This window comes from Malus domestica, chromosome 17 (genome assembly GCF_042453785.1).
Source record: "Malus domestica chromosome 17, GDT2T_hap1".
NCBI classification, from domain to species: Eukaryota; Viridiplantae; Streptophyta; class Magnoliopsida; order Rosales; family Rosaceae; genus Malus; species Malus domestica.
Window position 1 is genome coordinate 1,595,987 of NC_091677.1, and position 15,142 is coordinate 1,611,128.

The 15,142-nt window shown below is 38.4% G+C and overlaps 3 protein-coding genes across 5 annotated transcripts; all 3 read right to left on the reverse strand.

Moving 5' to 3' along the window:
* Positions 1-1,604: 1,604 nt before the first annotated feature.
* Positions 1,605-5,605, reverse strand: LOC103404271 (protein kinase PVPK-1). 2 transcript variants are annotated; one of them, XM_008343165.4, is made up of 3 exons: positions 5,117-5,605; positions 3,397-4,569; positions 1,605-2,797 (listed from the first exon to the last, which is right to left on the reverse strand). In XM_008343165.4, exons 2-3 carry the CDS (start codon positions 4,545-4,547, stop codon positions 1,924-1,926), a joined length of 2,025 nt encoding a protein of 674 aa, XP_008341387.3. In that variant the 5' UTR covers positions 4,548-4,569; positions 5,117-5,605; the 3' UTR covers positions 1,605-1,923. The 2 variants fall into 2 exon arrangements, with proteins under 2 accessions (XP_008341387.3, XP_070673057.1); XM_070816956.1 differs by having other exon boundaries at positions 3,397-4,582; positions 5,117-5,588.
* A 2,656-nt stretch (positions 5,606-8,261) lies between these two features.
* LOC103404270 (uncharacterized) lies at positions 8,262-10,469 on the reverse strand. The gene is made up of 3 exons (XM_008343163.4): positions 10,300-10,469; positions 10,102-10,215; positions 8,262-8,590 (listed from the first exon to the last, which is right to left on the reverse strand). Exons 1-3 carry the CDS (start codon positions 10,342-10,344, stop codon positions 8,411-8,413), a joined length of 339 nt encoding a protein of 112 aa, XP_008341385.1. The 5' UTR covers positions 10,345-10,469; the 3' UTR covers positions 8,262-8,410.
* A 1,299-nt stretch (positions 10,470-11,768) lies between these two features.
* Positions 11,769-14,363, reverse strand: LOC114822739 (uncharacterized). 2 transcript variants are annotated; one of them, XM_070816652.1, is made up of 6 exons: positions 14,065-14,363; positions 13,913-13,953; positions 13,656-13,819; positions 13,478-13,577; positions 13,214-13,383; positions 11,769-12,686 (listed from the first exon to the last, which is right to left on the reverse strand). In XM_070816652.1, exons 1-6 carry the CDS (start codon positions 14,199-14,201, stop codon positions 12,153-12,155), a joined length of 1,146 nt encoding a protein of 381 aa, XP_070672753.1. In that variant the 5' UTR covers positions 14,202-14,363; the 3' UTR covers positions 11,769-12,152. The 2 variants fall into 2 exon arrangements, with proteins under 2 accessions (XP_070672753.1, XP_028953648.2); XM_029097815.2 differs by lacking the exon at positions 13,913-13,953 and having other exon boundaries at positions 14,065-14,331.
* Between the last annotated feature and the right edge of the window lie 779 nt (positions 14,364-15,142).

Sequence of the window (15,142 nt, forward strand, 5' to 3'; positions counted from 1 at the left end):
TACAATTATTTTCATTTGGTTTTTCATGTTTGCCCCTTGATTCAGCTTTGTGTGCGTTGCACATGACTCATTTTCAAGGAATTTATGACATAATTGATAAAAATGACCATAATTGCATGTTTTGATGAGTTAAATGACAATGGTTAAGATAAGGGACCATTACTCGAATTGGATTAAAATTGAGGGATCATTAGTACAATTTCTTCAATTATTAACTAGTGTTTGTGAGACCCCCTACAAGCGTTTGTACTTTTATCAATTTAAAATGAGGTTGTTTTAAATAAATAATTTGTTATGCCAGACGTGCCACTATTGACATATACCAACATAAATATTAAATAGTAATATATATATATATATATATATATAAGGAGAAGACAAAAATGATGAATCTAACAACTAAATTACCCCTCTCACATTAAGATTTCAAAAAATAAGAAACAAAATTCACAAAAAATAAACTCATGTAGTGAAGCTGTGAGTGGTTACGTTCATTATTTTTGAAACACAACTAACAAAAAATAATAAATAAAAAAATAAAAAGAACCAATTGCAGAATGCTAATTTTATTCGAAAGTAAACTTGATCTATAGACCTTTAAACTTCCCATTTGATTTGTTGTTGATGTATATTCCTCCTTTTAATCTCTCCGAGATTATATAAAAAGGAGCTAAAAGATATTTCGTGCACGCAAAATTGGAAGGTCCTACAAACGGAGGAGGACGCCCCCATTGCACCGGGCAGTGGGGTACAAGCGCGTCGGTCTAAATCACCCAACGGTGCACCAATTATAATTTTGTGACTCCCGGCTGCCTGCACATTCATTGGTGACGTGGCGACCAGCAGTTGGGCCTTCACATTCTGTCATGAAACAGCCCGGTCCTCTCGTTGATTAAGTCAAGCCTTTTGCCCAACGGGGACAGCTTCTAATTGTTTCTTTTATTTATTTCTTGAGGACGACTTTTAATACTCGATTTAATTTGTTTATTTGGTGAACTAATTTCAATTTAATTTGTCAATGCAATGACGTTTTTATTTTGATTTTTCACGTTTGAGTTTTGAATGCTAAGGGTCATGTCTCAATTTAGTGGGATAAAGTCCAAGCAAAGCGTGAGTAGAAAGGCAAAGGAAAATACATGAGAAAATATGCGATCGGGATTGGGTTGCAGAGAAATTTTTACCCTCCAATAAGACCCAAAGCTTGTTCCGAAGGTTCCACTTCGCTTTAAAGGATTCTAGAAAGCCCTACTTGAGCCGTAATATATTATATTATTCTTGTGATGTTTGTTTCAATTAAATAAAATAATAAACCTCGCACATATATGGGTCAGTCTCCTATCCTTGCCGTTGTTGACCTCTCTCCTGTTATTTTCAACAATAAATAAATAAAATATAGGGGATGGTCGACATTTAAATAAGGGATTGTAAAGAATGTATGCCTATGAAAGCAAAGAGACGTGTAAAAATCATTTCCGTTAAATAATGTGTAAGATTTAATCCATGTTATATCTTCGTGTTTTCTTTTTTGACAAACAGTAATATTAGTGAGTTAAATTGTTACATGTTAGTCGAACCCCCGCACCAGGGTGCATAGGCATTATAACTTTCCTCTAATAAAGCAACATCTGCCTTCGTGTAGTTTCTCTTCCAATTATTTATGCTGAGAGCAAGGAAATAGTATTAGCAGTGTCAAATTACAACCCTAATCGGAAAACATCTTGTTCGCCGGACCTATTTGACTGTTCCGAGCAGTATACAGGCCGAAAGAAGGCCGAAAGGCGGACAATGCAATTGCATTTCTTCAATCTCAGGAATTCACCAAATTGTAATCCTTGCAATGGAAAGGAACCATTGTGTACATGTAGCACCCACATGAATCAGTTGGAGACTAGTTTTTCATCAAGGGGAAACAAAGGTTAAGAATCAAAAGAAATCCATCTCTAAATAATTACCAGATGGCTTCAAATCAACGCCCGGCATCTTCCCGTTCATGGGTTCTTTCGGTGTATCAGGAGTGTCCAGTATGTAGTGCTTTGGCACCTGGGGTGGAGTTGTACAGCGAATTAGTGCCCAATTCACGCTTTGGAAAAACGGATGCTGTTTAACTTCTGTTGCTCCCCTCCTATATGCAAGACGATGCTGTGGTTCTTTGACAAGTAAACCTCTGATCAGGTCCCTGGCTGCAAAGCTGACAGAAGGCGACTCTGGAAATCGTAATGGCTGGCCAACCACATTGAACAACGTAGCCCGATTTCCTTGCCCCTTGAATGGAGTTCTTCCGAACAAAAGCTCGTAGAGAAAGATCCCAAATGTCCACCAATCCACAGCGCTGCCATGGCCTTCACCTTTAATGATTTCAGGCGCCAAGTACTCGTGTGTTCCCACAAAGGACATTGATCTAGCACTCGTTGGTTCTGCAACGAGCTCGGGGAGATGGCTCGCTTGATTGTTTACATCATTATTATTCTTCTTCACTTTAGTCTTTTTATCTTTCTTTGGCTTGCCCGTGAAAAAGCGTGGACCAAAACATGTGGGGGTAATGCAATCTGGCTGCATCACACAAGTCGGCTGGATGCATGCAGGCTGAACACAATATGATGACTTCTTTGTCTCCAAGCTTAAGTTTGAAGATCTTACCAGGGTGGGGGAAACGGCACATCTTAAAGAAAGGTCGAAATCTGAAAGCATTATATGTCCATCTTCCCTCACCAAAACATTCTCTGGTTTGAGGTCTCTGTAAATGATCCCGAGCATATGCAAATACTCCAAAGCAAGAAGAACTTCAGCCACATAAAACCTGCAAAAACAATCAGGAAATTAACACACTAGAATTATTATCATTAGCATGTCCCCAGCCCTGGCAAATAAATGTGTGCAAACACTTGATATCCTTCTAGTATATAGGTTTACTCCTCCATTTCCACTAAAGGCTTTTATTGAAATATGATTCCTCTTGCAACCTAGAACTGTGTACGTGTGTCCTAAATTAAACGTGTACGTGACTCGGTGAGGGAGGGAGGGAGGAATGACTGGAGAGTTCTACATCCAGACCATCAGTCCTACAAAGACAGCCTTAATAATCACCGAAACCACAAATTTCCTTTTATGACATAAACAACACCGAACAATATGTTCATACAAATTACAAAGGGGAGCTGCATAGAGGTATATTTTGAAATGGCAAAGCATATGAGAGATGACAGTCCATACAATATTTTGAGCATGGTTTCAAGTTTAACTTGCTTTTTCCACCGTAACTGTTTAGTCAATAATGCATGTGTGCTTCTTCATTTTCTTCCTCGTTCGTGTAGCAAATAAGTTAATTCGGTGGTTTAGTATACAAAGTCAGTAGACCAACGAGTAAACTGAAAGGATAAGTGTGAAGGAATATCTAACCTGGCAGCATGCTCCGGAAAATGTTTCCCAGGTTGTTTTTGTCTGAGTGCGTGCAGATCACCCCCGGGACAAAACTCCATCACCAAACAAGATACCTTCTCCGTTTCAAAGTGTGTATATAATGTTGGCAGGAAAGGATGATCCAGAGATTGCAGTATCTCCCTCTCTGTCTGAGCCCTAAGAAGCTTTTTCCTACTTGCCAATAATGCTTTATCCATTACCTTCATGGCGAAGTAAGTTTTAGTGCCAATCAGTTCAGCTAAATAAACGCTGCCTATATCTCCACATCCCAGTGTCCTCAGCAACTTGAAATGCTCCTTACCCAGCGTTCCATCATGATCAGATCGCGCTGCTTGCACCGCTTCCCATCTAACATCATTTGCCTTGTGGGGCTTGTAAATGGCATTGCTCAAACTACTGGAGCTGCTCTCATCGCTAACATCGCTGCCAGTACTGCCTCTGTAGATGCTGGTCGTCCTGCTCTCAATAAGATCACAGGAATTAGTAACTTCGCCACTTTCAACAGACTTCTCCACACTGCTGGCACATTCACTGACTTCTGTGTTGGTGAAACTCTGCTTGGCTTCACAATACAGAGAGGCAGAATATAAACTGTTCTGAGGGCTTGCACAGTGAGAAACGAAGTGGCTATTTTTCTGCCCGGCCACTACTTTATAAGGAACCAAACCGTGATTTCTAGATTCCAGATATCTACTCGAATCACAATCATTAACCGGATTCTTGTCACTTGATTTTGCTTCCAGCATGGAAACCTTGTTCAGATAAGAAGTTTCGGCTGATTTGTTCAGAACATCATTTGGGCCTCCATGTTCGAGTTTTCCTTTATTCGAACTGTGGTAATGTTTCCCCATATGGAGAAACTCTTCCTGCTGCATGCTATGATTAGTTGCCTTGTTGGGATTCTTTAGATTATTTACAGAACCATTTGAATAGCTGACTGTCTTTACCGAATAAGTATGCGCAGTCACGCAAGATGGCGACAGAACCCCTTCGCTTCTCGATTGTTTTGGAGATGGGGGCTGAGAAGGACGAGCAGTCCCAGTTGTGGAAGGAGGGTTGTTGCCTACCTCCGGCGGTGCAGAATAGCGAATCTTCGGCAAAGAATTAACCCCGTCAACCAGTGACTCCATGGCTTTCACACAGTCACTGTCACTGCAAATTCCAACTGAGCAGAGTGATTATATGAGATGTAATTATCTCTCTACTAAAGGCATTAATTACACAATCATCAACTTAAATGTCTTCCAAAAATCAAATTAACAAGGCAGATTGCATCAGAGACGTCGATTCGAAACAAAGAATGCAAATTAAAACAAAACATAATCAACAAAAAATCTGCAAGAATATATACAATTAAAGAAAATCCCAGATGAACCGTAATTCAAGATACGAGCTTTAATTGACAATCTAATCAATGGCAGCAAGAAAAGGAGGAAAATCCATTTCTTTGACAATCCAAGGCTGCAATAAAATGATTATTTGACAAAATTTTGAACAAATTTCTCTTCTTTTGAAAACCCAGAAACCGAAATTCTCCAGTGATTGAACCCAAGTTCCAATTTTAATTCTTTCCAAAACCAAACCCGACTTTTCATTTTCTTTCTTTTCCCACAGTTTCTCGGTAACCAAACAGCACAACAACGCAAAAGAACCTCAAAGCAAAGGACCCAATTAGCCAAAGAGTGCTTAGAAAAATTACCTGATCAGAGGAGAGAGAAAGCAGACGAGAGAAAGCAATCTTGCATGGCTGGCTGGTGGGTACAATGAGAGAGAGGGGGAGAGGAGAGAGAGACCCAAAGAGCGAGAGCTCACAGAGAAAGTGAAACACCTTTGAGGGGGTCTCTGTTTCCTGTCTGTTATCTTTTGGATTTCACTGAAGAGCTTCAGATCCGATCGACCAAGAAATCCAGAGGAATCAAGCAACAAGGCAACAATGCGAAAAAAAATAGTAATAAACTTATCAATTTTTAATTTCTGGGGAGAGCAGAAAGTTGGAGTTTCTCTGTTTTTTTCCGTCGCGGTGTGGATTTGAGAGAAATACGAAGCCAAAATTCGCAAGCAAAGCGTAAAAGCTTAAAAAGCCGTCTTTGTTTTGGATGTTTGTTTTTTTCCCCTCTGTTTTTTTGTTCTCTAAGAAAAAAAGTAAAGAAAAAAATAGAGGAAAGAAAGTCTCTCTTCTTTTTTTCTTGTTCTTGCCTTTGTAAAAAAAAAAAAACAAAAACAAAAAAACCCAACTTTTGGGTTATTATTTTCTGATTTTGGGGTCGCCATTTTAATTTATGATTATCAAAACAAATGATTGCGTTAATAGGGTAAATAAAAATATTTAATTAGTAAGGATAGAGAAATTTGAAGTTTGAACCTGCAACATGACGTATAAATATAATTATTTTCAGCCACTTCAGTAAAAGGCCATCAGTTCATACATTTTTTTCAAGATAATTGTGTCATCCATTTTATCCAATACATGATAGAACATAGGTCCTCACTATTGTCATATTATCAAGCATTCTTTCTTCTCAAATATTATATTATTTTCTCCCTAAATTCTAATTATACAATTCTTATTATTAAATTTTAATTAAATCTAATCTAAAGAGTGAAAAAAATCTATCATATGCTTGTGTACCGAAAGAAGAGCAGCAACCAGCAAGTCCTCCTGAAATGCACAAGTACCCAATTAGAAATGAACGCGTGACCAAATAATTAATAAAAAAACATGTGTCTAATTTTAATTGGATTTTCAGGAGGACAGTCAAGCGTTATTCCAAATGCAATTGGACAATGTTTTGATTGGGCTGAGACACCAAAATTCAGGGAGTGGATGGAGGACATAATTTTCATTTTCAAAACATTATTTGGTTCCAAGATAATTAAATTAAATAGTAATTAAACGACCGCACAAATCTCATTAACTTCTTTTGCGGGAACCAGGTGAGAGGCTCCACATGCGTGCACGTGAACTCCAGCCACAAAGCACGTGGACGGCTGTCACGTCCCGCGCATGAATCTACGGTACGTCCGCGGTGAAACTAATAAAAATGTTTCATCTGGAAGGACAAGGGCGCCCGTTATCAAATGTTACCGAGCTAGGGCATGTGGGCCCACAGTGCCCCGCCGCTGGGTCCCACTACTTCAGCACATGGGGGATTGATGGCAAGGAATCGGATCCCCTCTTGAGCATAGGGTGGGGATCCGTCATCTGGGTTATTGAAATTTGATCTAACGGTTACAATAATTATAATTTTTAGAGGACATCCTGTTTGTAGCCGTTAGATCAAATCAATGCTCCAAATGACCCGATCAGGAGGATCCCACCCTATGCTCAGGAGGGGATTCGGTTCCGATGGCCAATGTCAAATTTTTCAGTGTGGTAAGAATATGACATGCTACGTCAAATATTTAATTTTAACTAATTATATTATTATACTTGATGTTTTGGACTGTATTTCAGCACATTAAAATTATGGGTAAGATGATTTTATGTACTCTAGACAGTAAGCACACATAGAGGCTGATAACAACTTATATAAAATATATACGGTAATTGTAAAACGATATTTTTTTCATTCAATGTTATTTGAAGATAAATTTAAAGTTGACATTGTACATATGCGCTAAACATATTTTATGTAAGTTATTCTCGTAAATATGATAATTTTTCTATCAAATACGGTAGTTTTTTTTCCATCAAACACGGTGGTTGAGTGGGTACCACATGATGGTGACCAGATACACGTAACATGCTTTCCTAAAAAATGTGGGTCCCAGGAGAAACCCACTTCCACAAACTTTGATTCCCATCAGACATCGGACGGTTCTAATTGCTTCCGGACAGTGATGGATGCTTTACACCGTAAACTCTATGTGATGCATGACACTTGGTTCTGACACGTGTAATTATTAGGAGGGAATTTAGACAGGATCTTAACCAGTAGGGACCAACATGCTTTGGGCAAATCATTTTCAATTTTCTCCAATTAATTAGGATTGGTATTAGGAATCTTTCGAATAATACACTCATGAAATGTTATTATTTTGTTCAAATTATAATAGTAATTTTGTTAACCTTATAACATATGAAATAGTAAACTACATGACTTGCGTTTTTGGTACGCATAAAAAATTATGGAGGAAGATTCTCTCCCTTTCTAATCTCTCTCCCCTTCCCTCCCTCCTATTTGAATGGTTACAGTTTAGTCACGTCAACATCTTATATGGATTTTTTTTATAGAGACAATAAGACAAAAAAACAATATGTGAGAGGAGGAGAGGGAAGGGGATGGAAATAGGAGGGGGGGAGGGAAATTCCCCTCCAAAATTTATGAGTGATATAAAGGACGCGGAGACTTGTTTCAAACTCGGAAATCTTAACCTCCTTCTTAGCATCAGGACATATTGACTCAAGTTTGAAACTCATTGACCACACATGCTCATCATACGAACAAGTAATTTTTTTTAGTCAGGCGCTCACAATGTCTTGTGGTTTACCGATCCATTCATGTTATAACATACACAATTATGAAATTTCAGCATGATCAATTATATTGTAGCAAGTGAACCACCACAGAGTGGTCCAATGGTTGGGAACAAATCTCAAACCCATATTCCATAAAACGCATCCTAAATTCAATTCATGACATTGATAAATCACAATATAGTGGCCAGGAGGATGCCAAAATGCCTCCGTGAGTCTTCTCGGCTCTCCACTAGGGTAGACTGTCATGGTGAAGCCATTGCTTGGTCCCCTTTTGAAGAAAAAAAAAATTTATATTGTAGCATGTGAATTAGTAACATTACGATGAACATCCCACTAAAAAAATTCTCCATACAAACTAGAAGCATAAATAAAGAAACATTCTGCATTCTGATGATATTGTAGACATTCCTTTCCTTCTCTGTAAATGGAGGGGAAGGAATGTGATGAGTAAACTAAAGAACAATCTAGTTCAATTATTTTGAGATTGTATGGATGCAACTTAAACGAAAGATGTCAAGATTGTTCTAGCAAATTATCTAGGTATAAATTTAAGATGTATCTCGCTGTTGACAAAACATCGAGCCTCTTCTCGCTCGGTTCATACTTCCCCTTCCGCAGCTGGTACCGATGAGTTACGGCTGAGATTGTGTAAGTTTGGCCTTCTATTGTCACACTGTCCCCACAATGCAGGTTCTGCAGCATGGAAGGTGCAATAAGAATATACACAAGGAAAATCAAGAGGGAAAAATATCAACTTCAGCAGCAAGTTCGACTAATCATGCATCCGTAGGGCCTGCTGCTCCCCCATGTATGAACAAACAGAGTAATATAGACAAGAAGACAGACGTAATCGAACTAATCATACATATTTCCATAAGTGAAACCAACACAACAGAGTAATTCCCACAGCATGACAGACAGAAACAATCAGTTTGGACGCACGTATAGTTTGAGGGAAGTTCCGGTGCAGTTTACTGGTTTTCTGAACTCGTGCATAGGGGTAGCGATGAAGACTAAACAGTGTGAGAATAATATAACATGGCGTCCATATCTTCGGATACAATCCAGAAGGGCTTGCTTGTCCTTTGTACATAAACCCTTATGACAGTTTCGCGCAGCTTCAATAGTTCTTCCGCTTCCAAGATAAAAAAGACACAAAAAGAAACAAAAACGACGCAAGGCAAAGACTTTGATCACCTCACCATCTCTCTGCAGAAATCGGCAAACTATGTCTTTGTGTTCTTTAAGCTTGTGCAATAAGGACTGAAACTTAATTCTTACCGCTTCTTACAGTTTTTGACAGATCTAAGTCGATTCAGTAAGGGGTCTACGAGGTTTTTACCCAAGAAAAGTGCTACTTCAGAAAGGTTTTCACACATTCAAAATCCGACTAATATCAACATGCCAAGCTGTCGATACACATTTAAAAGTGGACGTCTCACAGCCTCAGTACGGTTTTGCCTTTCTCGACGGCACAGAGATAGGTGAAGTGGGATGCATTGGGGTTCAATCTCCTCCAAAAACTATAAAGGGCTTCCAACCAATCCATCGGAACAAGCGTATATGCCACTCCCAGAGCAAAATGGCTTTCAGTTACCAACTCTTTCAAGTTTCAATACATCGATCATGCAGCTTCTACCAAATTGGCACTCGAAAAACTGCCTTTTATAAAGCCAATTTGTACATCTGCGACATCCTAATCGACGTCATTCGCGCTTAATCATCACACTAATCGAGTTTAAACAGCTTATAATACAATTAAGATAATAACAAAGAGCAAATGCAGCAGCAGCACATGCATAATCCCCACTCAACAGACATTCACAGATTCAGAACTGATCCCCAAAATTATTAGGGATTTGGATCCCTTTTGCCACAAGTTCCAATCTGTCTAACATTTTTAATATCATAGAGATCCGACGTAAGAACGGAGTATCGGATGTCGATTAACTGACGCCCTCCCCTCTTTATTCAGGCTTGGACCGGTCCCCTCTTTATTCAGGCTTGGACCGGCAGCGTAAGATAAACTTATTTAAATCCCTTTTGCCACAAGTTCCAATCTGTCTAACATTTTTAATACCTATTTTTTTTTTTTTAATTTCTTATCCAACTACGCAATTGCAATTCCTCAAACAAAAAATAAATAAAAAATAATTCGCAGAAAAAAGATTAATAATTTTTTTCGCAAAAATGAAAGGACTTACGGAGGGGAAGCAACGAACGCCGAGGCTCTTGGGCGGAGGAGTAATTTCGATGACTTTGTAAGGGTCGTAGTTATCTCGATTCTTCTCTCTCTTTCTGCAGGAGACTTGAAGCAACTACAAGAACAAACAATGGCGACAGAAAATATAAATATATAGAAAAATAAATTAAAAAAAATAAATCCATGAATCTGTGTGCACCTTTGGACGTGGACTGAAGCCCAGATTCGAGGACACCATCGCCATTTTCTCTCTCTTTCGTGCGCGCCTTCTCTATCTGTGGCTAATACTTGACTGATACACACTAGCTCGGAGAAAAGGCACGCCTGCCAGAAAAATAATTTCTAATTTTTTTATTAAAAATTTTAACAATTGTTCACTTTTAACGAAAAATCTATTAGTTTTTTTTTTCTTTTGGGTTAATTTGATAGGCACCACGGAGTTCAGTTTATTTACAATCGAACACCACAAATTTTATATATTTTACCAATACCTCTCCCTTTTAGTCACTTTTATCAGAAAATTCGGATTTTAATTCGTTGCTAAAGAGGTTATCTATTTAAATAATACTATATAGATTACATGATGTGATAGTTAATGGTTGATAATTAAATTTATTGTTTAAATCGTTAAAAAATGTATTTAACTATTAACTGCCACATTACGTGGTCTACAAAATATGATCTCCATAGCATTTTCCATTCTAATATCATTCCAAGCAATGCGAGAAAAATTCGAACTTGAACACATAGTAAAAGCACATTGTTCATTTGGAAATGTTTTTAAAATAACTGAAAACGTTTTTAGAGAATATTTTTGGGTTACGAAAGTGCTTTCTTAAAATTTACTTACATTTTTACTAAAAATTATTTCCATAAAACATTTTTACAAAAAACGTTTTTAATCATTTCAAAAGCACTTCCTACACACCGTTAACTATGCCAAAGTCCATGCCAGCGGCTTTTGAGTCAAAACCTTTTCACCCTGATAACACGATGTTAAAATTTTGTTTTGTTTTATCAGTAACAAAATGCCCTGCCTCTTTTTTAGTTAACATAAAATGAGTGATTCGAATTTAAGACATTTCATCATGAAGTATTACTAAACCAACAGTTAATTGGTATCAGTTGTCTAATTATTTTTTTAGGTTTTTAAAATATTATGCATCGAAGGGAATAACTAAAAGGCTGTATTGACAAAGGGCATAGCCCAAGAAGTAGAAGCATCACAAAAGATGGAAGACAACCGACATGCTTACCAAACAAAAACTAGAAAATCATGGAAAAAGTTGTAAGAGCATCTCCAATGGGTCAGATGCAACCATAAATTGTAGGGTGATCCTACAAATCCTGGGGGCGAAGGAGTCTCAAGAGGTGTCAAGGGGACTTGAAGCTGGTTGGGTACTAAGGTACTTCTATAAAAAATAGGTATAAAAAAAAACTGAACTCAAAAAGATGTTTGGTAAACATTTAAAAACTTAATTTCACAGTTTTAGGTGAAAAAAAAATTAAAAACGTAAAGCGGCAAAAATGAACTTATTATCACAACATAGCAGAAACAGTTTTTTTTTAAAGCACATCAATACCAAACCAACCCTTAGCTCGTGCGCTTTTAATGAAAATGCTTTGTACTAGGAAAGTAATAACAAAAATGGCTAACCCAACAACGGATTTTGCGAAATATAACTGAAGAAAATAACTTATGGCACTATCTCTATGCCGTCACAAGGAATAAAAAGCAGTGCGGGAATGCAAACATCTGCACCAATGTGCAGACCGTTAATGTCGATTGCCAGGTCCCTTTAATCTCAGTCCCAGTACAAAAAAGGGCAGCAAAGAAATAAAAAGAATTCGACAAACAATTATATGGAACATCTTTGACACAAGGTTGCCCGGGCTCCATTGCCGGCGGTGCAAAAGACCGAACGAGAGAGCGAAATGAGACCACGAGAGAAACTGAAAACATAAGCCTGTAGACTTGAAGGCAAGAGCTACAAGGTTAGGTTCTCATTTTTCGGCTGCAGAGTTCGTTCGTCCTGTGATACAACAAACCTCCTACCTCCCATATGGATGGTATCGACCGCTACCTGCACCACCATATCCCCCTCCTCTACTACCGTAAAAGGAAGCTCCACTACCACCTCCGTAGCCACCTCCAAAACCTGCATCATAGCCACTCCCGTAACCACCACCACCAGCTGCCCCGCCAGCACCTCCATATCCCCCATAACCCTCCCCAGCTCCACCATAACCTCCTCCTATATCATAACCTCTGCTGTAGGCTCCTCCGTAACGGCCTGAATATCCCATGGAGGATTCTCCCCTATAAGCCCCTATACCACCACCGCCGCCACCGCCATATACTCCATATCCGCCAAATTCACTGCCACCATATCCTCCATAAGCACTCCCTCTACCACCATAGGCAGCAGCTGACCTATAAGCACCAGCACCACCGTAACTGCCACCTCCATATCCACCATAGCTTTCTCCATACCCACCACCATATGCAGGTCTAGAATCATTATAACGTTTCGATGGTGGTGCAGGTTGGTTTGGCTTCTTTGGCTCTGCCTTTTTTATCTCCACCTACAAGAAATAACAGATGAATCTAAATTATCAAGCTTCTTGAATGATCAAAGATGCATTTACCATATGGCCAGACCGTCTAAGTACATGTAAACTATTTTCTTGTACATAAGTGAATTCCACCTCAGTTTTGCTTAGTCAAGCGTATTGTGTCATGGTTTCTTTATTCATCACTTCAAAAGTGAATAAAGCAATATAAACCTTTTTTTGGTAATTAATGCAATAAGAACATTTAAGTAATATGCAGGTACTACTAAACCAAGCAACAATTTAGTGCAACCCATTACGAAACCATTATTCCACATAGATCAGCAAAAGCAGAAAATTAAACAGGAAGCAAACACTTGATTGACAGATGAGACGACACATCTAATAAACACTGCAAAATTCGACACACCATAATTCTAAACTACAACAGATAATGCATATGATAACTATTTCGGAATTCGCTCCGTGTGTCATAATCATAAAAGCATGTAAGGGCACAGACAAATGCAAGCACAGCCTTTTATCAGTAGACAACTCACCTGAGCTCCAGCAAAATCAAGCTTGTTCCCCTTGTCCAAGAGTTCATCAACTGCTTGATCTGTGTCAAAGGTGACAAATCCAAATCCACGGGAGCGACCGGTGGAGTGGTCCCGCATAATCTGATGTTCCTTAACCTCTCCGTACTGTGAAAAGAAGTCGCTAAACTCCTCTGCCCATTTACAAAGAACATGTAAGTACCTCATTAACTATGCTCAAAGAAAAACTAGAAACGGAAAAGGGTAAAAGCAACCAAAAAAGGGCACCTTCATTTACGGTTGTTGGAATTCCACCCACAAATATCTTCTTAGTCTTGAAATCCTTAGACCCCATTGCTCCCCGGGGTATTGTTCGCTTGATTTCGACCTACAATGTATGTAAAAAATTTATAAAGCAAGCTCCTTTTTTACAAACAAAAGATGCATACAGCTTGAAAATACCTACTTGTTTGCCATTGATAACATGAGTCTCCTCAATGACTCTATCAACCACAGAGGGGTCTGCATACGTCACAAACCCGAAACCACGGGGTTGCCCCGTCTTCCGGTCCTTCATTATCACTGAATCTATAATCTCACCGTACGCACCAAAATACTTTATAAATTGCGCTGCATTACCAGAAACAGATCCCCAATCAGAAACCCTAAAAACTACAAAATCACAGTAATCAACTCAGCAGAAACGAAAATTGAAATTCCTACCTGTGGTAGTCTCTCTTGCCAAACCCCCTATAAAGATTTTCCTACGGAATTACAGAAAAATAGCTAAGCTGAGAGTCGTTTTTTAACTGGGTTTTCCCTAAATTTTCTCGGGAACCAAACGGAGTTAAAATTAGAGGACAAAGAGAGCTTACCCGGGGCTGGCGCCGTCGCCAGTTTGAGGCTGGGACCTGCCGTAGTCGTCATCCTCCGCCGTCTCGTGTCTGTGGTCTGGCTGGTTATTGTCCTGAGCTTCGCCTTCGAGGTTGGGGTCATTGGTCCGAAAATCCATGGGGGTATCGGATTCTGAAAGGAGGAAGTACAGAGAGCGAAGAAGAAGTTTGAGCCCTAGAAAGTAGACAGAGAAGAGGAAGTAAGAAGGGTTGGCTGCCGAGGATCTTAAACCTCTCAACTCCCACGAATTAAATATATATGTGTTCTTTATTTTTTTTATTTTTTTCCCCTTTTTAAGGAAGAAATAAATCTCCAATTAGGTGCGTCCGATATATTTATGAGGAATTTAAATCGAATTCTAAAATCCGTTACGCCCGGTGACGGACGTGAACTTAACTATTATATTATGTTTGGATGAAGAAATTTAAGATTAATAAGAAATTTTAAAATGATAAAAATTAAAATAAAGAGATTTTATTTTCTAAAGTTTGTGAATTTTGTTGTTTGGTTAACTTAAAAGAACAATTGAATTGAAAACAAAATTGTTAATTTTAAACTCCCAATCATAGAAATTGGGAAATGACACCTATTTAAACTTGGAAATTGGAGGCCTCAAATTCCAAGTTTTTTTTTCCACGCGGAAATTCTAAATTTCTATGTTATAAATCCAAACAAGGGAATTGGTGCATGTCAATTTATAAATTCTGACTTTTATCCAAATTCCAAGTTTATTTCTCTCATCCAAACATAGTGTTAGGTTTCTAATGAAATTGTTACAAGATTAGGAGATACATGTTTGGTATAAAGATTTGTTATCTCGATGTGAAATCACATTTATTTTTAAAAAGAGTAAAACTTTAGTCGTGTACGATTTTTGTCACACAAGTAATATTGAAAAAGTAGATTTGAAGTTTCATACCGATACTCTTCGTTGCTCGAGTTATAAGTTGTAACAAAGTGAAAGGAGTTGGCGGTGAGGAAAAGCATAAGAGTCAAGTTAGAAAAAATGAGAAAAAAACGTAGTGGAAAACGTGTGGATATCTTCGTCAAACAGAAATT

What these genes read in the sequence shown, in the direction of transcription:
- LOC103404270 (XM_008343163.4), bottom strand. Translation starts at nt 10,344, where the DNA reads ATGGCGATGGTGTCCTCGAATCTGGGCTTCAGTCCACGTCCAAAG. An exon ending in GCTTCAGTCCACGTCCAAAG is followed by an intron (nt 10,216 to 10,299) that starts GTGCACACAGAT and finishes TTGTTCTTGTAG; the next exon opens with TTGCTTCAAGTCTCCTGCAG. An exon ending in GCGTTCGTTGCTTCCCCTCC is followed by an intron (nt 8,591 to 10,101) that starts GTAAGTCCTTTC and finishes TCCATGCTGCAG; the next exon opens with AACCTGCATTGTGGGGACAG.
- LOC114822739 (XM_070816652.1), bottom strand. Translation starts at nt 14,201, where the DNA reads ATGGATTTTCGGACCAATGACCCCAACCTCGAAGGCGAAGCTCAGGAC. An exon ending in ATGTTATCAATGGCAAACAA is followed by an intron (nt 13,578 to 13,655) that starts GTAGGTATTTTC and finishes CATACATTGTAG; the next exon opens with GTCGAAATCAAGCGAACAAT. An exon ending in TTGATTTTGCTGGAGCTCAG is followed by an intron (nt 12,687 to 13,213) that starts GTGAGTTGTCTA and finishes TATTTCTTGTAG; the next exon opens with GTGGAGATAAAAAAGGCAGA.
- LOC103404271 (XM_008343165.4), bottom strand. Translation starts at nt 4,547, where the DNA reads ATGGAGTCACTGGTTGACGGGGTTAATTCTTTGCCGAAGATTCGCTAT. An exon ending in TTTCCGGAGCATGCTGCCAG is followed by an intron (nt 2,798 to 3,396) that starts GTTAGATATTCC and finishes TTGTTTTTGCAG; the next exon opens with GTTTTATGTGGCTGAAGTTC.